Source organism: Centruroides sculpturatus, unplaced genomic scaffold (genome assembly GCF_000671375.1).
Source record: "Centruroides sculpturatus isolate CEXI.00-Female unplaced genomic scaffold, Cexi_2.0 scaffold379, whole genome shotgun sequence".
Taxonomy (NCBI): domain Eukaryota; kingdom Metazoa; phylum Arthropoda; class Arachnida; order Scorpiones; family Buthidae; genus Centruroides; species Centruroides sculpturatus.
In genome coordinates, this window is record NW_019384620.1 from 12,826 (window position 1) to 34,897 (window position 22,072).

At 33.3% G+C, this 22,072-nt stretch overlaps 1 protein-coding gene and 1 long non-coding RNA gene across 2 annotated transcripts in view; one reads left to right on the forward strand and one right to left on the reverse strand.

Moving 5' to 3' along the window:
* The window catches only part of LOC111625441 (ATP-binding cassette sub-family A member 3-like), a 36,148-nt gene that overhangs the window by 9,296 nt on the left and 4,780 nt on the right, over positions 1 to 22,072 (forward strand). The window contains exons 7-10 of the mRNA XM_023368586.1: positions 5,660 to 5,745; positions 6,347 to 7,210; positions 7,936 to 8,061; positions 10,829 to 11,065. Coding sequence (XP_023224354.1) covers positions 5,660 to 5,745; positions 6,347 to 7,210; positions 7,936 to 8,061; positions 10,829 to 11,065 — 1,313 coding nt within the window. The remainder of the gene's footprint in view (positions 1 to 5,659; positions 5,746 to 6,346; positions 7,211 to 7,935; positions 8,062 to 10,828; positions 11,066 to 22,072) is intronic.
* LOC111625442 lies at positions 4,085 to 4,458 on the reverse strand. Its single transcript, XR_002756729.1, has 2 exons — positions 4,334 to 4,458; positions 4,085 to 4,222 (listed from the first exon to the last, which is right to left on the reverse strand). It is a non-coding gene; the product is annotated as an uncharacterized LOC111625442 (long non-coding RNA).

The following is a 22,072-nucleotide window of genomic DNA, read 5'->3' on the forward strand; positions in this document are numbered from 1 at the left end:
TTCAAACTGGAATCATGTATTTAAATTCTTATATAGTAAATTGGAGCATCCTGCTCCTAGGCTTTCTATATCCAGTCTCAACTTTTATCTATCTAACTCTGTTCTCAAGATTATTAAGGAAGGATGGACCGAGTCAAATGGATGCCGTGGGAATTTATAGGTCTACAATTTTTGAAAATTGCAGCCCTAAAACATATCTAAACGTGACAAACTAATAAATGAATTTATGTAACAAACTAATTCTCTAACTATCCTTAGTTGTAAACAATTGCAATTGAAACTTTTATCTTTTCTACTGATATACTTCCATTGGAATTGCCAATCTATCATTTGTATTTGGATTGTTATACACTCATTGAAATAAAAATTAGTGCACTAAGAAGTTGTTGGAATCAAACAAAATTGTATGTGTGAGTGTAACAGTAGTATAAGTAAGTGATTACAAAATGAAAGCAAAAGGATCATTTATTGCAGACAAACTACAAATAAAAGGAGGTTCTAGTACCCTGTTGGGCCACCTCTAGTGTGAACACATGATGTGATACAGGTGGGCATGGAGGTGTACAGATGCTGTATAGTGTCCTGTGGTATCTCAGTCCATATTTGTTGCAAGCGGTCCTAGGAAGAGTTTGGCCAAATTCCTAGGCTGTCTAACTTGGCATCTCAGGTGATCCCAGACATGTTCGATTGGTGACAAATCAGGGGACTGGACAGGCCAGGGAAGTGTGGCAATGTGATGGAGGCAGTCCTGTGACACCCTTGCTGTGTGTGGTCGAGCATTCTCCTGTTGGAAAATGGGTCTTGGGAGCCCTGCCATGAGAGGCAACATGTGTGGCTGCAGGATGTCACTAACATACTACTGGGCTGTCATGGTCCCTTGGATCACTATTAGAGTTGTGTGATGGCATCGCAGACCATCACACCAGCTGTGCGGGCAGTGTGCTTCTCCAAAGCATAGACATGATTGAGGTGTTCACCATGAGGCCTCCAGACATGAACACAGCCATCATCAGTGCCCAAACCGAATCTGGATTTATTGCTGTAGATGACCCAGTTCCATTCTATTGTGGCCCAATCTTGTTGGAGCTCAACAGAATGGAACTGCAAAAATGGAACCACTCCAATGGAGTGGTTCCATTCTGAATACCAAATGTTCATCACCCAGGTGCCTTGAAATGGTATGGACAGACACGGTCCTGTATTGTTGGTAGACAATAATATGGTCGGCTGTGTGCATGATTGTTGGAGGACCAAGCAGTCTTCTTAGCTAGTGATCTGCCAAGGATGTCCTGAGTCTGGCACCATGTGTCCAAGTTCTCTCTCTCCTCCACTGGTCCCAACACCACCTCAGTGTTGTTAGAACAATCTGGGTCAGGAGCAGCCAACAGTTTTTGTCCCCGGGCCAAATTGAAAAGAGAACTTTTTCACGGGCTGAACCAGAGCCTGCCCTAGGAAGATTTTGAGGTGGTGAGAGATCTCATTGTGGTGTCACTCCGTAGAGACTAAATTGTACATAGAGATTACAGATACATTTTTCACATTATCATGCTTTATCAACATTCTACACTACTTAAGAGATTTGTAATAGAGGGTTAACTCTAACTGGACAGAGAGTTTTTTTTTTTTAGCGTCAGAATTTTTCACCAATCTATTCTGACTTGAGTAGCTAATATTGAAAGATTAATCGCGGGCCACATAAATCCATTAAACGGGCCAATTCCAGCCCACGGGCTGTATGTTGGCCATGCCTGACCTAGGTGGCAATCTGTTTGGCAAGATGACCATCTGGCTTCTCTCAACCCAATGATCCTTCTCCTCTCAACTCAAACTCAATTAGTTGTTCATATGGTCTTCGTTTGCAATGTAAAGTCATCTCTAGTGATACAACGTTCCTCTGTAACAGCTAACTTATAGACAAGATCTGTGTGTGCTTTTTTTCATAGACCAAGGAGGATGCACTTTAATGCCCTCTGCTGGCATTACGCAACAAGCCATCATGCTATACCTAATCATTTCCATATCCGCTTGAGTCTTATCTACATGCTAGGTTTTGCAGCAATACAACAACTCCTTCTTGGTGCACTAATTTTTATAGCAATGGGTGTAATTGCCACTCATTGACTGAAACACTAATCACTATTAAATTTCTGGCTTTATTTGTTGAGACTACATGAGGACAACTTACAATGAAAAGTTTACAATTTTCAACTTGCAGAGATATCCAAAAGAAAAGACTATACTTGACTTATTTCTTTTAAAAAATTTCTGGATGGCTTTTTCATGTGTTTGATGCTCAGTTCACTGATTTGGTTCAGAGTTGTTCAGCAGATATTATACAGACTTATATTATTATAAAATTGCAGCAGGAAAGGTTAACGTTTAGTACCTTGTTAAACTGTGATTTGTCTTTATCCTGGTCTCCATCATCATGACTCTTACATGAAGCGAATTATCATGCTAAATCATTAATTTTACAACTAAAATATAACAAATACCATTTATTACTTCTTTGTAAATATATTAATTTAGATATTACTAAACCATGCACCTTTTGTGATGTTATTCCTGTGTTAGAATGGTAAAAATTTTTTTTGTATCTTGTAGAGTTCTGGAGCTTTTCTGTAGAAAATATTTGGCAGTTATGGAATTATTGTAAACTATTTAGAGTCTCCAGTTATTAGTTATATGGGAGTTTGTAAAATTTTTTATTTCTTTGTAAAAGTTTATAAACAGCTTAAACTAATTTGTACATACATTTAAAGTTCCTCTTGTACAAAATAAATATAATAAAGTTTATTATTATTATATCAATAAAAATGAATACACCTAAGATATTATCTTAGAGGTAAGTAGTGTAAATGGTAACAAGTTTTCTTATCAGGCAGAAAATTAAATTATATTCCAAAACATTTAATTTAGAAAATTAAAATATTAAATTTATTAATAATATTGAACTTATATCCATATCATACGATAATTAAACAATCTAGTAAAGTTTTACAATAGTTAAGTTTGATATTAATAACAACTAGTCATAGGTTTACAACATTTAATATTAAAATAATATGATTATATAAAAGTCTATTGAAATTTGAATTACAATAAACTTTTGAGATTACCTTATATTAATAAACTTTTTATAAACTGTAACTATATTTCTAGAAAATTCATTTAAGTGATAAAAGTTTGACTAATACATGTTATTGCATACAAATAAAATCTGACTCAGAAAGTATTAGATACTATATTTACTTTTACTTGCACATAAGACAATCTCGCATATAGGATGAGGTGTGACTTTAAAGATCAAAATAAAGAAAATTAGATTTATTAATACAATTCTAATTTTATTTCTTTTAATCATAAATAAAATATCAAATGCACATAAATGCACACATTGTCCTGCAAAAATTACTGTCATTTTAAACTTTAAGGAAAAATCTTGTAAAATAGACATCATCATTTGTTCATGTAAAGCTGGACAATAGTGAACTTTTTTTGCCCATTCTTAACAGACAAATCCACTCTCCATTGATTACACTTATGAGTTTCTCCAAATTCTGATTTTTGAATAATCGCCTGTTTTTCCATGGGAATAGATTAAAACATATATCAGGCTCTCGTGTGATTTTAAAATTTCAATTTGGAATTCAATTCAAAAGATTTGCTCTACCTATTGCTATTCATCTTTACTCATGACAATACACAAGAACAATTCAAATGACCCAGATAAAATACTTTTGTTTTCAAACACCAAAGAGTGAATATCCAGTAAAAATGCTAATACACGGTTCAGAAAAATTATTGCAAAAACGCAAAGAATCCTTTGCTCGCTCATATAGGACTCCCTAGGTTTTTGAAACAGTAAAAAGTAAATAAAAATCTCATCTTATGTGCAAGTAAATAAGGTATATAAAATTGGATAAAAAATCTCACCTTTGATATGTGAATTAAAGAACGTAAATGATTTACTCTCGTTTCTTCATAGTTGCTTCCAGAGATAATATTATCTGCACTTCCTAGGCATTTTTCATTGTCATTAATATCTTTTTTCCATCCAAACTTTTCTAATAATTGTGCTCTTAATTGTGCTAATTGAAGTACTTTTTCTTTTTTTAATTGATTTTGCTGTTGGACATTATGAGAACACATAACATGTAGATGATTAATTATTGTAAGTGGATGAAGTCCAGCCAATGTTGGAGTTATTACATCAATAAAACTATAAAATAATTTTACACAAACATTCTAAAACTTAAGGATTATTTTTAATTATAAAATTTAAAACTCTAAAATATATAGCATAGAAAGGTATAATTAAGACAACACAAACCTTTTTAAACTTTCTAGCATTAAAGGTGAAATCATAATATGTATATCACCTTTTAGCTTTATTATCAATGCTGTTTTTGAAGCACACAATGGAATTCCATTCATCATATCTTCTTCACCTTCAAATTAATATTTAAGACATAAACTTTTATGTATTTTAAATATAACAATTATAAGATTTTAGAATTTATATTTTTATTTTAAAAAGTTAAATGTACTCTAATTAAAGTATAATATTACACTTCAAAAATATTTTAGAGTTAAAATCCTTCCAAACTAATTCATTGAATATAATTTATGCATATGAACAATATAAATACTGAAATTAACTAAAATTATATTATAATTTTAAAACTTATTTTAAAGATTTAGTTTAAAATTAAACATTTTTATTCTATTATTATTAATTTTATTAAGAATAGTACCATAAGCTATTCTTTACACTACAGTGTTCTTTTACCATTTGTCAATTCTAATTAAGAAATTCAATAAAATGAAAACTTTCAAAGCAAAATTCAAAATTACAATTAGCAAATAGAGAACAACTGTGCTGCAAAAATAACAATCATTACAGAAGCTTTATTATAAAAAGTTCAATAAAATTCATGTTAAAATGATGTCAATTATCATAAATTCATGTGTAAAAATACATTTGGAAACAGATGCAAATTATGCAATGGCACTAATTATCTGCTGATTTTAACTTGCAATTAGAAACTCTTCCAAACACATTTTCTTTTATTTAAAGTCATCAAAAGTATCTTTAGAAAACATGTAAAATTCTTTACATGCCAGACACTCATCCCAATACAAATGACATGCCTCACCTTTAGTTCTCTCCCACTCATTTTCTGTGCTAGCCATGATTTAATTGATATTATTAGACACTTCTACTAGAATTTGTATCTTAAAAGCAAACACTTCCCCATGTCTATATAATAACTCTCAGAAAACTGTTTAGAAGCTGAGCAATTGACTTTCAAACCTGTGTCAATGGATAACAACAACATTAAAATTATTTTCTGTTTAATTTGTTTTAAACAGAAAATAATTTTAATGTTGTCGATGTAACATTTATTGTTGTTATTATTATTTGTTTGTAGTTGTCGAATGAAATACAAAGTTTTCAGAGTAATTTTTTATGAGCACTTAGTCAGCCTTCATTAAGAGACATCACTCAATAATTGTAAAGTTATAAACTATCTTTTTATTGCTATAAAGTGAATTTTGATTACTAAAATAATTATATACATTTTAAAACAATNTACACTATATCTTATTATAAATACAAATTATTTTATTAATATAAAAATTTTTAACATTTTAGAGTTGGAAAGATGAGTGAAAATAATTTGGAAGAGCCAGCAAATGATTGTGAAACAGAAATATTGATTAATTCCTATGATAACAATGGTAAATATTTTTACAAATTATGATTAATAATAAAATCTTAAGATTTAGTCAATATAATAAATGCATTTATACAATTAACATTATGGACTATATACTAAGATGGAGTAGTAGTTTTGAAAGAGGATGAAAGGGAATCAATGAAAAATGCTGATCAAATGCTTGAAAGTTATTTATTGATAAAACCACAAATGTTTAGAGGAGATTTTTCAAAGATCTTGCCTTTCACTTTAAAAAGTCTTTTGGCATGTCTGAACTGCATGCATTTGTGTTTCTGATTTTACTATAGCAATCCCTGATCAATGCAGCAACATTCACAACAATAACATACACAGCCTGACATGGCTATATATGCTGAGAAAGTGCTTGCTGGGTCAAGATACAAACTAAGTTTGCAGTTATGTGTTACAGTATTTGATTGATAATTTTTTTTCAAATTGTCCCCAGGAATTGTCTACAAGTGTGGTAAAATTTTATGAATCTCCTTATATAATGGAATGAATTAAATCAAAATCAAATATTCATCTTACATAATATTAATCTGATATAGAAGGCACTTTATTTTTTATGTTTTTTTAATTAGTTCTTTATTATTTCTTTTTAGATTCAAAACTTGCTAACTCATCAAGAGCAACTGGATCACAGTTAGTAGTACAACAAATGAAAGGTCTTTTCTTGAAAAGATTCCATTATGCCAAACGTGATTACGTCATATTAATTTTTCAATTAATTATTCCCATACTTGTAATAAGTAATCTAATGTGGATAGTTAATAAATTCAATAGAACTACTGAAGTGAAACCGCTAGACTTAAATCTGAAAAAGCTTTACAGTTCAACGAATGCATTTTACAATATGATGAATGAAAAAGAAACTCCTTTCCTAAATTACTATAAAGATAAATTGAAAGAGGAAGATGCAATGATTTTTAATACAAATGATACTACTGAATATCAGTTAGAGAGAAGTGACAACCTCAAAAGGTACATTGAAACAGACTTGGTAGGAGCCAGTATTTTTGAAGAAGATGGAAATCTCACCATCATATCCTGGTTTAATGCTGTGCCTTATCATTTAGATGCAATATCATTAAATTTGATGACAACGTCTCTTTTGAAATATCTTAGTAAAAACAATGAATCAGATATACAAATTACTAATCATCCACTTCCTAGTACATTGTCTTTTTCACATCGAGCTCTAGTGGAAGTGGCAAGTCATTTTATTTATATTGTTTTTGTAGCTTTGGCATTAACCTTCTTAACTTCAAGCTTTATCTTATTCCCAATTCACGAAAGAGTTACCAAGTGTAAATTATTACAGAGAATGTGTGGAATTAATGCAATTGTATTTTGGTTTATTCATTTACTGTGGGATTTTTTAATTCACGTTTTTTGTAGCTTTTTATTACTTATTCCATTCTTTATCTACAGTTCTATCAACAGTACTTTGGAAGGATGTGCTATAGGTATGTATAATTTTGTCACTTTTTATATTTTATTTCAGAAGTTTTTGATCAACACATACAAACTTCTATAAAATAAAGTATAACTTCTAATTGTTAATCAAGCAAAGTAAAAGACAAATGTCTTTAATTGGTACATAATCGTTTTGAAGTTAAAAATGCTAGACTGCTTTTTTTTTTTTAAGCTAATCAAACAATATTTAAGGTTTATTATTTGTTAGCATGGTCTGTAAGATAGAGAAGGTAAGGATAAACTTAAGAATATCTGTTATATATGTATGAACGAATAAACAGTTACCATATCTCTTTAATCCGAAAAATTACAAGAACTCCGGTAGACTATCTTACAGCCTTTAGGTTAGAAACATCCTTTATTAAAGATACAGGTTACATTGTAACCTGTACCTTCAATAAAGGATGTTCCTAACCTAAAGGCTGTAAGATAGTCTACCAGAATTCTTGTGATTTTTCGGATTAATGAGACATATATATGTATAAACTTAAGAAGTTTGAATGTTTTGGCCATGAATATTTTCAGGAACTTTAAAATGTTTACAATCATTATTAAAAAGTTGAAACCTTTGTAATTCAGAAATATTTTTAATTTGTCAGGCAATAATTTAATCAATATTTTAGTTTAGATATGTTATTCATTGTATTAAATTTAAATGTAATTACTATTTGATACAATAAACACATAATTATATAAAATATATACATTATTTCAGGTGCAATGTTTTTTGTACTCATAATATACGGTTGGGCATCTCTTCCTCTGATATATCTTATGTCGTTTATACCAAATAAATCTTCAACTGGTTTCTCTTTATTCACAATTGTTGGTATTACAACAGGTATTGTAATAATTTTTCAAAATATTTTCATTTAATGTAAATTTTTATTATAAATTATAAGAAGTTTTAATGTATATTTCCAACCATTTAATTAAAATTGATTACACTATCTTAAATCACTTGAAATAATGAAGTAGAAAAAAAAACAATTATTATAAACTCAAATTAAAATTTATTCAAATTTAATAAATAGATACAATTTTCACAGACAACAACAGGCATTGTCATGCCATTTAACATACATTCATTTAATTTTGGATGCATCATCATTTCTACAATTATGTATAAGAAACTAATTTTTTAATAGCATACATACACTGTAAAAAATTCAAGATTTTATACAATTTAATATACAGGATGGTTCTAATTAAAGTTGCCTGTCTAGAGTCAGTTCTTGTTGACGTATTTTGATGAAACTTGGTATATACATCATATGGGAACCATGGGAAAAAAGGAAAATGCAAAAAACAATAATTAGTTCAAATTTCTACCACTAGGCAAAAAAAATGTTACATGAAAAACAAGAAACACAAAATGGAAACACGCAAAAGGTTTTTATTCATGACATTTGTTCAATGTGCAATCCATTTGTGTCAATCACATGTTCAAAGTGCCTTACAGTGTGTTCAACAGTAGCCCGATAGGTTTCTTGAGAAATTGCAGCAATATGGCATGTTATGCTTGCTTTCAATTCGGGCAGAGTTTGTATGCCTCTTCTATAGACACAATCTTTCAGATATCCCTACAACCATATGGACTCTGTCATCTCTATGGCACCTAATGTCTACCTCTAATACCAAATTACTTAAAATTTCATTATTAATAGTAGCAAGAAAATAACCTTATAGCAATTGTGTATTCTGAAACCATGTCTAACCTTTTATCTGTTTTTACTGTGCATAGTCAGACACTGGGCATTTCTGACATCAATCATTATTCAGCAATATCCTGTGGGCCAAGACACTATTCGGGCATAAGCCCCTTTTCTGTCGGCTACATAATAAAACATAAACATGAATTTCTCATACAAATTGTTTTATATTATAATAGGTTATAATATACCATTACTTCCAGGATATCTTGTAAGGTGGTGTTAACTGGTATACATCTTGTTTAAATTACTTATTACAAATTAAAAATCAAGCCTGAACTGAGCAATAAGATAGAAGGTACATATAGCACAACAAATGTAGTCTACTCAATACCATGCACCTGTGAAAAACTACGTAGGAGAAACAAAAAGGAAAGTAGAAATATGACTAAAAGAACACCAATTAAATCAAATTTTTTTTATGCCAATCAAACTGAAAAAAGCCAAATTTTGCAAATTTGGCATCAAACAAGCCAATCTGGCAACATTGTTTTTATAATGATGATATGAAACCGTGCTTTGCTATTTGTTTATGCTTCTGACACAATATAGTGCTATAAATTAAGACACTTGGCGGATTTTCTCATCTTTATTTAGTTGATACGTGTGGAAAAAATTACACGTTTCGAGCTCTTAAGCCCCTCTTCAGTCAACTAAAACATTTAAAAAGGATATAACATACACATAAAAAGGAATACAAAAGTTTTGTAAAATTTTTAAAAAATAAAACATACCTATCCATACAGGTTTTATAAATTAAAGTAGCAGTTTACTTTCGATATTTTTTCAGCAACATCAGCTTATTCACAGTATTTTTTCTTGTAGCCTACTATAATATTAGGAGAGTATACAACGTATCTATATAAAACTATACATAAGTTTTATAGTATCTATAAAACTATATTTAATTAAGGCATACCTTGAGTACGGCTGTTATTAAGGTTGTACTGTACAAAAAGGTATAATCAATTTTGTACAGTACAACCTTAATAACAGCCGTACTCAAGGTATGCCTTAATTAAATATAGTTTTATAGATACTATAAAACTTATGTATAGTTTTATATAGATACGTTGTATCAACTAAATAAAGATGAGAAAATCCGCCAAGTGTCTTAATTTATAGCACTATATTGTGTCAGAAGCATAAATTGTTTTTATAAGTTCAAGTCCTACTCTGGGTTGAGCTTTCTTCCAGAATATTATAAATTAATTAACACAGCCCAATTTTGGATAAAGGGCCAACTTTTAGCCAAAATTATGTAGCATCTGTATGTATAATTAGCCAAAATGTAGTCCAATAATAAATAAATGCACAAAGCTTTATTTGATTTTTAATTATTTACATATTAATTGTATATTTAATGCAAAAAATTTATTAATTTTAAAAAGTTTTTGTTTTAATTAAAAAAAAATAATCATTAATCTTGAAATAAAAAATTACAATTTATCATTTTTATCTTAATTCAGATTCTTCAGTTTAAGGATATTTTTATTTATTTAATTCTTCTGATAATATAGGAATATAAATTATAACTTAATAATCAATTATCCAAAGATCTAAACTTGGATTAGTCAGAGTATATTGCCCAACAGTTTCTGAATGGATAAAACCACCAAACACTGGTTGTGGATTCGTGCCTCATGAATGAGCAGGCCATGTGAAGTTTTGTGAATTTTCTTCATGCGTCTAATGTAAATAGGAGACAGTTTCTCTCAGAAAGTCCTCCCATGAGGCATTGTGTTGCCATATTCATCAAACCAAACCATAATTATTCTAATTATTAATACTCGTGAATAATCCAGCTTTAGATATAAAAAATATTTATAATAAATTTTATATCTTGTGAATTTAAAAACTTTAATGATTCTAAACATATTATTATTATTTTTAAAGGCCTGATTGCAGGAGTAATTGTTTTTTCTTTGAATAAATCAAATGTTATGGATAAAGAAGATATGGATCTAACATTAGCAATCTTACAGTTGTCACCCGTTTTTGCTGCTGGTTGGGCAATTAGTAACATTCATAATACTAGTTTATACAATACTATGTGTGACCAGTTTGATAAAAGTGTCATAGATTCTATATGTGAAAGCAGAGCAAGTCACGAGCTATTTAAATGCTGTCCACGTATGTAACTAAAATTTTAATATAGTTATGGTATTTTTATAGTATATTTTTATATGGTAGTATGCTAATTGAATATCTTTCAATAATTTTTAATATTCTGTATTTTTACACATTAAATTAATTACATTAAGTGGTGTATACACATATGCAGTTAACTCGATAAGTTAAATTTGTTTAGAAATGTCAAACCTCTTGTTAGCAAGGAACATCACCAGTCTCCCACTGACAGTTTTGATGATTCTTAGTTTTTGATGTTCTATAACTTATATAAGATAATAATTCTTACAATGCTATCAGGCATGCAGCAATATTGAAGTAATCTTTGCAACTGTTCCATTTTTTTTGTTTTTTAATGATAAATATATGTTGATAGCTATCAACACTTCCTAGAGTGGTAAACTATTCCTTCATCCATATCTTTAAAAATGCATATTGATTATGAATATGACAATTAAGTCTTTCAATATACTAGTTCATAAAAAATTTCATTATTTCATGTTTATAAAATTTTGTTTATGCAGATCCAATATTTAACAATAATAATAACTAAGAGATCCAAATTGGAACAAGTAATACAAACAGAATTCACATCTTACTTGCTTTTCCAGCAGCTAGAAATAGTTTAACAATAATGCCCAAGCTTGAGGCCTGATTTCACCCCTGAAAATATTTTTCTACAAATAAAAACTGAGAGTAAGATACCTTTTGCAATGTTTGGTAACAGGAGAATCATCAAATTGAGAGAATGACACTTGAATTACGTTCTTTGTTAGTCAAATTTTGTTTTTTCTGGCACAGCCCTTGTGAGTTCTTTTTGTCTCTCTTAAATTTAATTCTTTGGAAGAAACATTCCTCTAACTCAAAATGAGCGTTAGAGGAATGTGTCTGGTCCACGTCTAATTTTATATGCTTTGCTTGATAGTATTGTTTGTGGTATGTGAAAAATAAAGCTTTTTGGCATGCATTCCAAAAAGATATAGAAGAAGAGAGCAGTGTTACAGTACTGCACAAGTTTGTAGATACAGTAGTACTGTGGCTACATTCCATATTTTATCATATATTTCGTATATAATTGTGTCATTTTATCTTGTATACTTCCCGCTTCACATCTGTCTGTCCTATTTGTTTACCCTTCCTGGAATGTTCTCGTTTTTCTTTTCCCTGGCGTGGGTATGCGGGTGGGCTAACCGGAGAAGCAACGAAAGAAATGTAGCTCGGAGGGGAGGGAGCGATCGGGAGACTCAGAGGGGTAGAAAGGAAGAGAAGGAAGAGGAGCTAAAAGAAAAGTCTCCCCGGCAAGTATAGCGTGTGAGGGTGAGAAAGAGAACTTTGGAACGTGAAGAGCGAAAGTACGTCTCCCCGGAAGGTTTTGCATCGTAGTGTGAAAAGGAGATCTGTGGAACGTAGAAGAAAAAGGAACTCAACCGAAGGGAGCCAGAAGGATCATCCCTTTGGATTAACTTCTCTACGTGAAACAAGGAACAGAGCTAACCAGCCCCCCGATCAACGAGGAACCGCATCCGTCAAGTTTTGGGTACCCTCTTTCCTTATTCTTTACTTTCATCTTCTAAATCTTCGAGTAAGCCGGCTATATAAAATAAGTTTAAGTAGTAGTAGAAATATAGTATTAATTAAGATAGTTTTAAGTGATCGGTAAGGAACGACGCGCGTGCAATCTTTGTCGGGTTAATGAATTATGTGGAGTATCCGTGGGGTTAGCATAGTGGTATCCTGAGAACCTGTATCCTAAAAAGCGAGTAAATAAAAATTAATTGTGTTTCATTTAACTAATCTGGATTGTGCGTTTTTATCCTGCTCGCAGTTTTAACAGTACCTCGACTTACGCGAACCCGGAGTTACGCGATTTTCAAATCTCGTCGATTTGTCTTTTGTTTGCGTGCCATGCAACCCTTGATTACTCACTCCCCTCATACTATTGTTCAGCTTACATGTTCGGACGTGTCGCATGGAATCGACACATAGCTACAATTTATTTTGTGTTATTTATTTCTGTGTTTGTTATATCTACGGAGACTTGAGAGACTCTATGTGGTGAATTCTTGTAACCGTGAACGAATCAAAAGACGAGATAAGATTAACGAGAACATTTATTAGCTTACATACATTCCACTTGGATTTTACACAAATTGCAAAATTATACCCCGACTTACGCGAATTTGACTTACACGGACATTGCTCGGTCCCATCTATCGCGTAAGTTCAGGGTATTACTGTATTGTAAATATATTTTTTTACCTTATAAGAAGTACTATTGTATTGGACACACCACATTTTTTCATGCTGATTTTACGAGGGGAAAAGGTACACAGTATAGAATGCATTTTATAATGCAATAATATTTATGTGAATTGTAGCTCAATTTGGTGTCCTTAAAGCAATCTTGAAAGTTTCCAGGAAAAAAAAAACCAGAAATCCACTCCCAGTATTTGATTTGAGAGCAAATATTGAAAGTTTCACAAAAGTTGTTTCTACTAGACCAGGGATCAGAATTAGCGGCTCGCGAGCCGCATGCGGCTCTTTGCATAGACGTTTGCGGCTCTTCGGACATAAACTCCAATTTCACCTCACCTCATTTCACTGCAGCCTTATAACTTATGTGTTTATGAGATAGAGCCGCTGAACAAACTTTGACTCGTACGCCGTCCGCATATGACCACACTCGCATTGTTCAATATGAATCGCCTAAGAGTGGTAGCATTTGAAGCATATCTATATATATAACGCATTGAACGCGTGTCCGTCCATCCGTGTAACGTTATGCCAAAAACGTTCACTAGACGCGCCGTCGTGTGTCGTATTTCGCACATTTAAATTAATATGAGGCTCTCTGGTACTTTTGTTATCCTCTTTTTATGACAGTTTGGCTCTTCTCACTTGACAAACTGCCAACCCTGTACTAGACATATGATAGTAGACAGTGAGAAATTTTGATAGTGTGCCATTTTATGTCTGATCATAACTGATTGCTCTTTGATGGTGTGTTTGATAAGAGGATGAATTGAAGAAAATCTAAAGTATGAGAGTATTAAGTAGGAAAAATACTGTTTTAATGTATATAGTAGTACATACAAGGAATATTCAAAAAGTATTGATCATTCAACCAGGAAATATACAGTTATCCACCTGCAGATCAGAAACTCTAATCCTCTTTAAAGTAGTCTCCTTGGGCTTTTTCCAGCAATTCTTCCAACAATGCACTGTTGAGGAACTGCTGGAACAGTGCACATAAGGAAGGCCTCTTTAAGAATAGTGTTCAGCTGCACCATTGCATTCTCATAATGTCTTCTTGTGACTCAAACTGGATTCCTTTCAGTGGCATCTTCAGCTTGGGGCATAGTCAAAAATCACATAGAACCAGATTGGAAGAGTAATGCACTTGACAAAGCAGAGGAATGTTCTGCTTAACAAAGAAAATTTGATTCAGATGCAAAGAATAAGTAGATGCATTGTTGTGATGAAGTTTTCAAATTCCTGCTGCAAGATCTGGTCATTTGCATCATACATTATTGTGAAGGTAATGGAGTACAATCAGATAACACTCTTTGGAAATGGTTTGGTCCTGTGGTATATACTTGTGATGCACCACACACTATGGTTGTCAAAGATGGTCAACATGATTTTGATATTGATGTGCACCTGCCATGTTAGTTTTGGTCTGGGAGATGATGATGAATGTCTCTACTGTGATGACTACATCTTAGTTTCTTTGTCATACCCATAAACCCATAACTCATTACCAATGACGTTATCCTGAGTCCAGGAAGTGGAGGTTGCCATTTGCATAGCCAAGCATGTCTTGAAAGATTTCCAGTTGGAGTTGCTCTGTTCCATTGCTTCCATTGTTAGCAGCTTCACACAAATTTGGAGGACACTCTCTGCATGAGCAAATTCTTTCAAAAGGGCATCTACTGAATCACTGCTTTTTTTTTTTAACTTTCTGCCCTGTGGAAACTAAGAACTTTTAGCAAGCCCAATTATGGGTTCAGCAATGCCCATAATTGGGCATTGCTGGGTGGTGACGGGGTCTGATATATCAGAATGGATCACCCCAAAAAATTCCTGGGGATTTTTTTGACCCATCCAGATTTGATCACAGGTCCCCCAGGTCACTTGGCCATCTGTCCGACTGACTGAACCACTGCTTATCTCCACCTTGTCTGCAAGTTCTCAGATGATGACACAATCAAGGCCAGCTCTACATTTAGGCAAACTAGGCAACCATCTAGGACATAGGCCATGAAAGGGTGCTATGCTTTACTCATACTTCATTAAAACATTAAATTAAATAGTGATATATGATTTAGGTACTGATTCTTTTTCCTTATCCCTCACATGCACCACACTATTTTATTATTTAACTCTTGGTTCTTTTTTAGTCCTTACCTAAATGATTTGAACTTACTGCTATTTAAAATTCAGTTAAGGTCAAAATGTTAACATTTTAAAATATTAAATTTTGGTATTTATAACTTTTTTTTGTAAATTAATTATAACAAATTATAATTATTTAAAAAGAAAATAAAAGGCTCTGTTTTTAGATGGATTACATATTGTATATTAGTTTGTATATTACTAATAAAGCATGCTAAAATAATTATTATTTTTTTATATTTAAAATTTTATTTAAAAAATATACAACTTGTGAAATAAAGAGCGCACTTGTAAACTTTGCCTAGGGGACAAAATTACCTGGCACAGGCACCAAATGCAATGGTCCTTCGTGACCAAAGTCTGCACTTGCTCAATGATCTCCTCATTTTGGCTTGTTGTGGGCCTACTAGAGCATGGTTCACTCTCTACCAATGTGTGCCATCTTTGAAACAAAAGTACCTACACTAATTTGTATGGACTCATTGCATCATCACTAAAAACCTGCTGAATTTTCTGAATGGTTTCATCATCACAGCATTATATGATGGGCCTGTACTACATTCACTGAATCACACTTTGATTGCCAATATCTGCTGATGGAAAAATTTCCTGAATGCACATGAAGATCCCTATACCTCTGTGCTGGCAGATATGCCTTAAGCTTTGTTTCTACAAGAAAAATTAATGATTGATATTTTTTGACATTACTTGTACAGTTTGTACAGTATAATATTTTTTAAAATTCTTTCTGAATTAAGAGGGCTTTTTTAGCAGACCTATCAATGGTTTGGCCAGGCCTGCAATTGGACAACTGATGAGAACCAGGATCTGATGTATTTGGGCTAGACTGCCCATGAAAATTTGCAGCTCTGGCTAGATTTTAAACCCAGATCTTTTGGAGATAAACTCATTCCTATACTATTTCAGCTTTCTAACTATTATTGTGTAGTAGTTGCTACCAGGGCCCCCTCTAGGGGCGGACAACCCGGACATTTGTCTGTAGCAGCAAATCTAAAGGGTCACATTTTGGTTGTGAATGTGACAAAATATTTATAAGTTAAATACTTAATTAATCGAAATTTATATTTGTTGATTTTTTCTGTGGCTAAAATTACTATGCAATTTACATTTCATATTTATTATTTTTGCCTAAAAGCTAAGAAAATATTTGCATTCCTTAATTGTGAAAAAAAAACCAACCATAAAAGAGGGCTTTTGGGCAAACAGGAAAGCATAAGCAACAATGTTATATTTTGTCCCATACCTTAGTGTCACCTTAAGAATACTGCTGATCATATCAATAACTGTAGCTAGTGGGGCCTTTTCCCCACTAGCTACAGTTTTTAGAGAAACTCCTTTCAGTTTCTCTAAATAAAAATTAATTAAAAACTTTTTACGTTCAACTACCACGCAAAATCATCTTAATAGTTTGGCCATTTTGGCAATTGCGCATGAAACGGTCAATCAAGTAAACTTAAGAGTTAATAAAAAAGGTTGCAGAACTAAAAGTGAGAAACAGGTTCCTTTTGATTTTAGTATAGTTGATGTACTTTTGTTCAGTTTTTATATGATATAAGTTTTTTATTTGATTGTACAATAATACATTTTTGTAATATCATTAAAAATGCATCTAGTTAACAATTTGTAAATAGGTACAGGTATATTTTAATTTTTACTGTATTACATGTTTCTCTCTAAATAAATTTAAGGGGTGACAATTTGTCTTTTTGTCTGGGACAACATAAATGCTTGAGTGGGCGCTGTTGCTACTAATAGTGTTCTGATTTATTCTTCCTTGGTGTATTGACAATCTTGTCAACAACAAGTCATCTGTTACCCTTACATTTAGGATACTCGTGTTGTGAGAATGCCAACTTACTGGGGGATAACGTTACTTCCACATCAGGATGGTCTAAGGCAGTGTTTTTCAACCTGTGGGTTGTGACCTCCAGGGGGGTCGCGGGTAAAAGAAAAAGACAAGTGTTTGTAGGTCCTACACTACATTAAAAAAACTACAATTTCAGTGAGAATTATACAGTACAGTTGGTTTTTTGATTGACATTTAGATCCGAATGATGGGTGTTGCCTGGGAGGGGCCTGGGTGGGTATGGCCCACCCCAGAAAATGATTGCTGAAAAAGTGTTGAGCTGACTTGTAAAAAGAAGTAATAAGTAGAGAAGTAGAAGTGAAAAACCCTCATCCTAAAAAAAAAAAAAAAGGTCAACAGCACCCCGAACTCATTGTTATTATAAGAAGGAAGTAACATACTATACGTGTCTTAAGTTATTGTCGATTCTCCTTAAATTCTCATTTTAGTGTGAGATAGCCAGGGATGTAGATCTTAGTTTACGCCACTTACGGGCACTAGTTGGTAAGACCAGTCCTCGGTCGTCCAAAGAACGGCCTTTCCCAAACGTAGGGAAACGAGTGTGGAGGGCTTTACTGATAAATTATAATTTAGAGCGGAAGTTGGTGGGGGCGAATTCACCTTCTTCCTATGTCAGAGTCACGACACCAGTTTGTCAATTTATCGATCCGCGGACAAACACGCATATGCGATCTGATTTGGTCACACAATTAGGAGACATTTTAATTAAAAACGAAATAATAAATTTAATAAAACAAGAAAATAAACTCATACAAAAATGTGGATGAACGAGAGACAGAACTACTACAAATAATATACAAATCGAGAGATAGCTATACTTATATTATACCCAAAGCGCGATCGAGAGAGAGAGCTCACAAAATCGTTATAAAACATACGACCTGTTTTAGTTGTCGTTCGCCTTCTTCTCTGTAGGCAAGGGACACTTTGGAGATAAAGTTCATTTACTTCTTCGTATGGGAGATCAATATGTGCACAAAATCCAAATACGGTTTCTAAGTGCTAACTCTGGAATTATTCTGTATGTGACTTGTCTAAGGACGTTGGTCATCCGGAGGAAAATGTATGTGGAGTTTGGACGCTTCCAGATCTGTCGCTGAACTCGCCGAATCCTGACAAATTCCCTCTATATCTGCTGATTTTCGACCAATCATCGGCCAGTAACTCTTTCATGAGAACGGATGAAAGGGGAATGAATGAGGGGTAAACATTTCCCATCTGAGCAGGATTTTAACCAGATAAGGGAAAGTCAGAGGATGTTCTAACTCCAGTGAAAGGAAGTAACATCTGTTATCTGCCTTTTCCCACGTTAAAACAGTATTTTTCTCACCAAAAATGAAGTAATATTTGGTGACATTATTTAACAAAATTAATAAAATTATTAATTTAGACCCAGGGGCCTTTCAGGTCTCACATTTTAGTCATCAACAGTAATTTCTCTCAACACAAAGAAAATTAAATACATAACTTTTTAAATCACTGATATAGTTTTAATATGGCCCTAGGGGGGTCGCCAGAATTTTTTAACTTGTAAAGGGGTCGCGTATTCAAAAAGGTTGAAAAACACTGGTCTAAGGGCTTCATATATGTGGGTGGTGGCATTGGATGCAGAGAACACGTGTACCTTTACAAAAACCATTTATTATATAGAAAATATCTTGCATGTTCTGATAGAGATTTTCTAACATAGTTGTCTTCCCAGAGTCAACAGGTTGAGAGAATTTGTAAGTCTGGTCTTCCTGTGGTGTGTTTCTTCTGAACGATCACAGATCTAGGGCAGGTGAGAAGAGTTGTTTGCTGGGCAGGGGAGATGATGTGATGAATTTGCCACTGGTCTTTGCACTAGAAGACAGAGCAGGTAAGGATGGTTCCATTGGCAACACACAATGAAGATATTTAGATTACAAAAGGGAAGAGACTGCCTCTGAGCATGTTGACACTTGACTGACTAAATGCAAGTGCACTGTTTTTGAAGAGTGACTATGTCCTTCAAAACTGGGAATTATATTAATCTCCATCTTTCAATCAGCCATTCCAATTGGTTGATTTCCCTCATTTGCACTTTCCAAGTGGTTGGTCCCTCATTACTAAGTATAACAAGATCTCAACTATGAGCACAGAAGAGGTCAACTCGAAGCTGACTTTGATCTCAAACTGGAGATGGTCAATCATAGGACTACATTCCATCTAAAATTTATGACTCTGCATCACAATCTAATATAAACAAAATTGTGTCTGACTACAAACATTTCCTTTTCTTGTCATTTAAAACAAATAATTTTTCTCTAAATCAACTAAATTTTTGCAAATTTAGTGACTGGACCTGTCTGAGATCTCACAATGTCGACTACAAAGTTATTAAAGTTTTGTGAGATTTTCTGGGGTCATAACACATGTGAAGCAAAGAGGCATCAGTATCAAACCTACATAACAGGTTTCTTTTATTAATAGTATATTTTGCACTTGTGCAGTATCTGAAAAGCAATGCACTGTGTTTAAAGTCTAACTAAATTGTAAATATCACATTGAATTTCTGTAAAACTCAAAAATTTTTTCTCTGTCTCGTCTGCTTTAAGTTACCAAGAGTTAACAATATATACAAAGCTGCAGTGTAGGGTATGTGGAAGCATATGCCACATACCCTGTGCTTTTATCAAAAACAATATATGCATTCTCTGGTTATACATTTTTTTTCTAGTAATTGCTTCTTTGTAACATCAATTGTTGAAAAGAGAGTGAACAATACATATGTTCTCTGCTGAGTTTACAAAATGTAGCATGGTAAGCTATATATATATATTAAAGTTATTCAAAGAAAACTTTGTGGAGATGCTGTGAAAAACAGCCTCTCCACAAAGTTTTCTTTGAATAACTTTTTAACCGTGTGGTTTTCAGCCTCAATTCTTTGTAGGTGGCACTTTGAGTAAAAAGGAATTGTTTCTATCACAAAAGCACGTTGCTTCAAAACATTTGATTTTTCTGTAATTTTTGGCAAAATGTCCCGCCTGCTATTCAATCAAAGATCATGTGAGTATGATAAAATTTTGGTACCAGTCGGGAGAAAACCCAACTTTGTTCTGTCGGAAGTGGTCTAGTACCTTTAAAAACTCTTCAACTCCTGATAGAAACACAGTCATGGCTTTGGTGAAGAAATTCACGGAAAAAGGAATAGTGATTGATGACAAAGAAGCTCTCAAGACGAAACAATTCACAGCAAGAACTCCAGACAATGTACAGGCCACAAAGAACATTCTGGAAGACCACCCTTCAACCTCATTAGAGCAACTTGGCCAACAGTTGTCAGTAAGCAAGTCTACAGCTTGGCATATTGCACAGAAAGACTTGAACATTTTTTCCTTATAAGGTGTGGTCAGCCTCTTTCCAAAACTGCTATGACCAAGAGATATGTGTTTGCCTGTCAGCTCGATTCACTTATCAGTGACAAAAGCATCAATCTGAATATCATCATCTTCAGTGACGAGGCACATTTTTGGCTGAATGGACATGTGAATCAGCAAAATTATTGCTTCTGGGGAAGCCAAAGTCAGAAATCACAGTTGTGAGACCTTTGCACCCTAAAATGCTCAGTCTGGGCAGCATGGCCATACTTTACGGAATCAACTGTCAACTCTGAACAGTATCATGATTTAATTTCTGATGTTTTCATTCCAAGAGCTCAAGAACTCAATTGGATTTATGATTGCGGTTCCAGCAGGATGGAGCCCCACTCCATGTGACTTATGAGAACCTGGAGCTCCTTAATTCCCATTATGATCGTATTATTGCTCAAAGCTATCCAAAGACATTCAAATATGGCCTCGCCTAGCCACCTTATAGCCCTGATTTGAATCCACTAGACTTCTTTCCTTGGGGAATACACAAAGGATCAGGTGTTCAGGAATAACCTTACCACCCTCAGTCAGATGAGAGAAAGCATCAAGAGCATCATGAAGGGCATCTCAGATCAAACCTGTAGTAATGTGATTGCTAATTTCCAAGAGAGACTGCACTACTGCATCTTGACAGAAGGCAGACATTTTGAAAATATCTTGCATTAATTTCCTTTTCCATCTTCTATCTTTGCTGTAAATTTCATTAAAAATTTTGAAAATTCAAAAACAGTTATTCAAAAAAAAAAAACTTTGTGGAGAGGCTGTGAAACACCCTGTATATGAGGGCTGTTTCTTTTCAACCTCCGACGGTCCTTAAAACAAAGACAAATGTAAATAACAAAATGAATTTATCACTAAAAGTTAGGTACAAACATGGTTACTTTTTAACGTAATCACCGTGAAGATTGGGACATTTGTCATATCTGTGAATGAGCTTTGAAATCCACTCTTCATAAAATGTTGCCACCAATGACTCAAGATGGGCCCTAACATTGTTTTGGAGATTGTCATTAGTCTTGAACCTCTGCCCTCCTAGCCACGTTTTCAGTTCAGGAAAGAGGCAGAAATTGCTTGGCACTAAATCGGGGCTATACGCTGGGTGTTTAAAGGTGTGAAGACTTCCACCCAGCTTGGAACTTTTTAATGTGTGTTCAGTTCGGTTCAGGAAAGACATGTAAGACTTCCACCTCTTTCCTGAACTGAAAACGTGGCTAGGAGGGCAGAGGTTTGAGACTAATAATGATTTTCAAAAGTACATCGTTAAGGCCATCTCAATTCACTGGTGGCAACATTTTATGAAGAGGGGATGGAAAAGCTTATCCACAGACATGACAA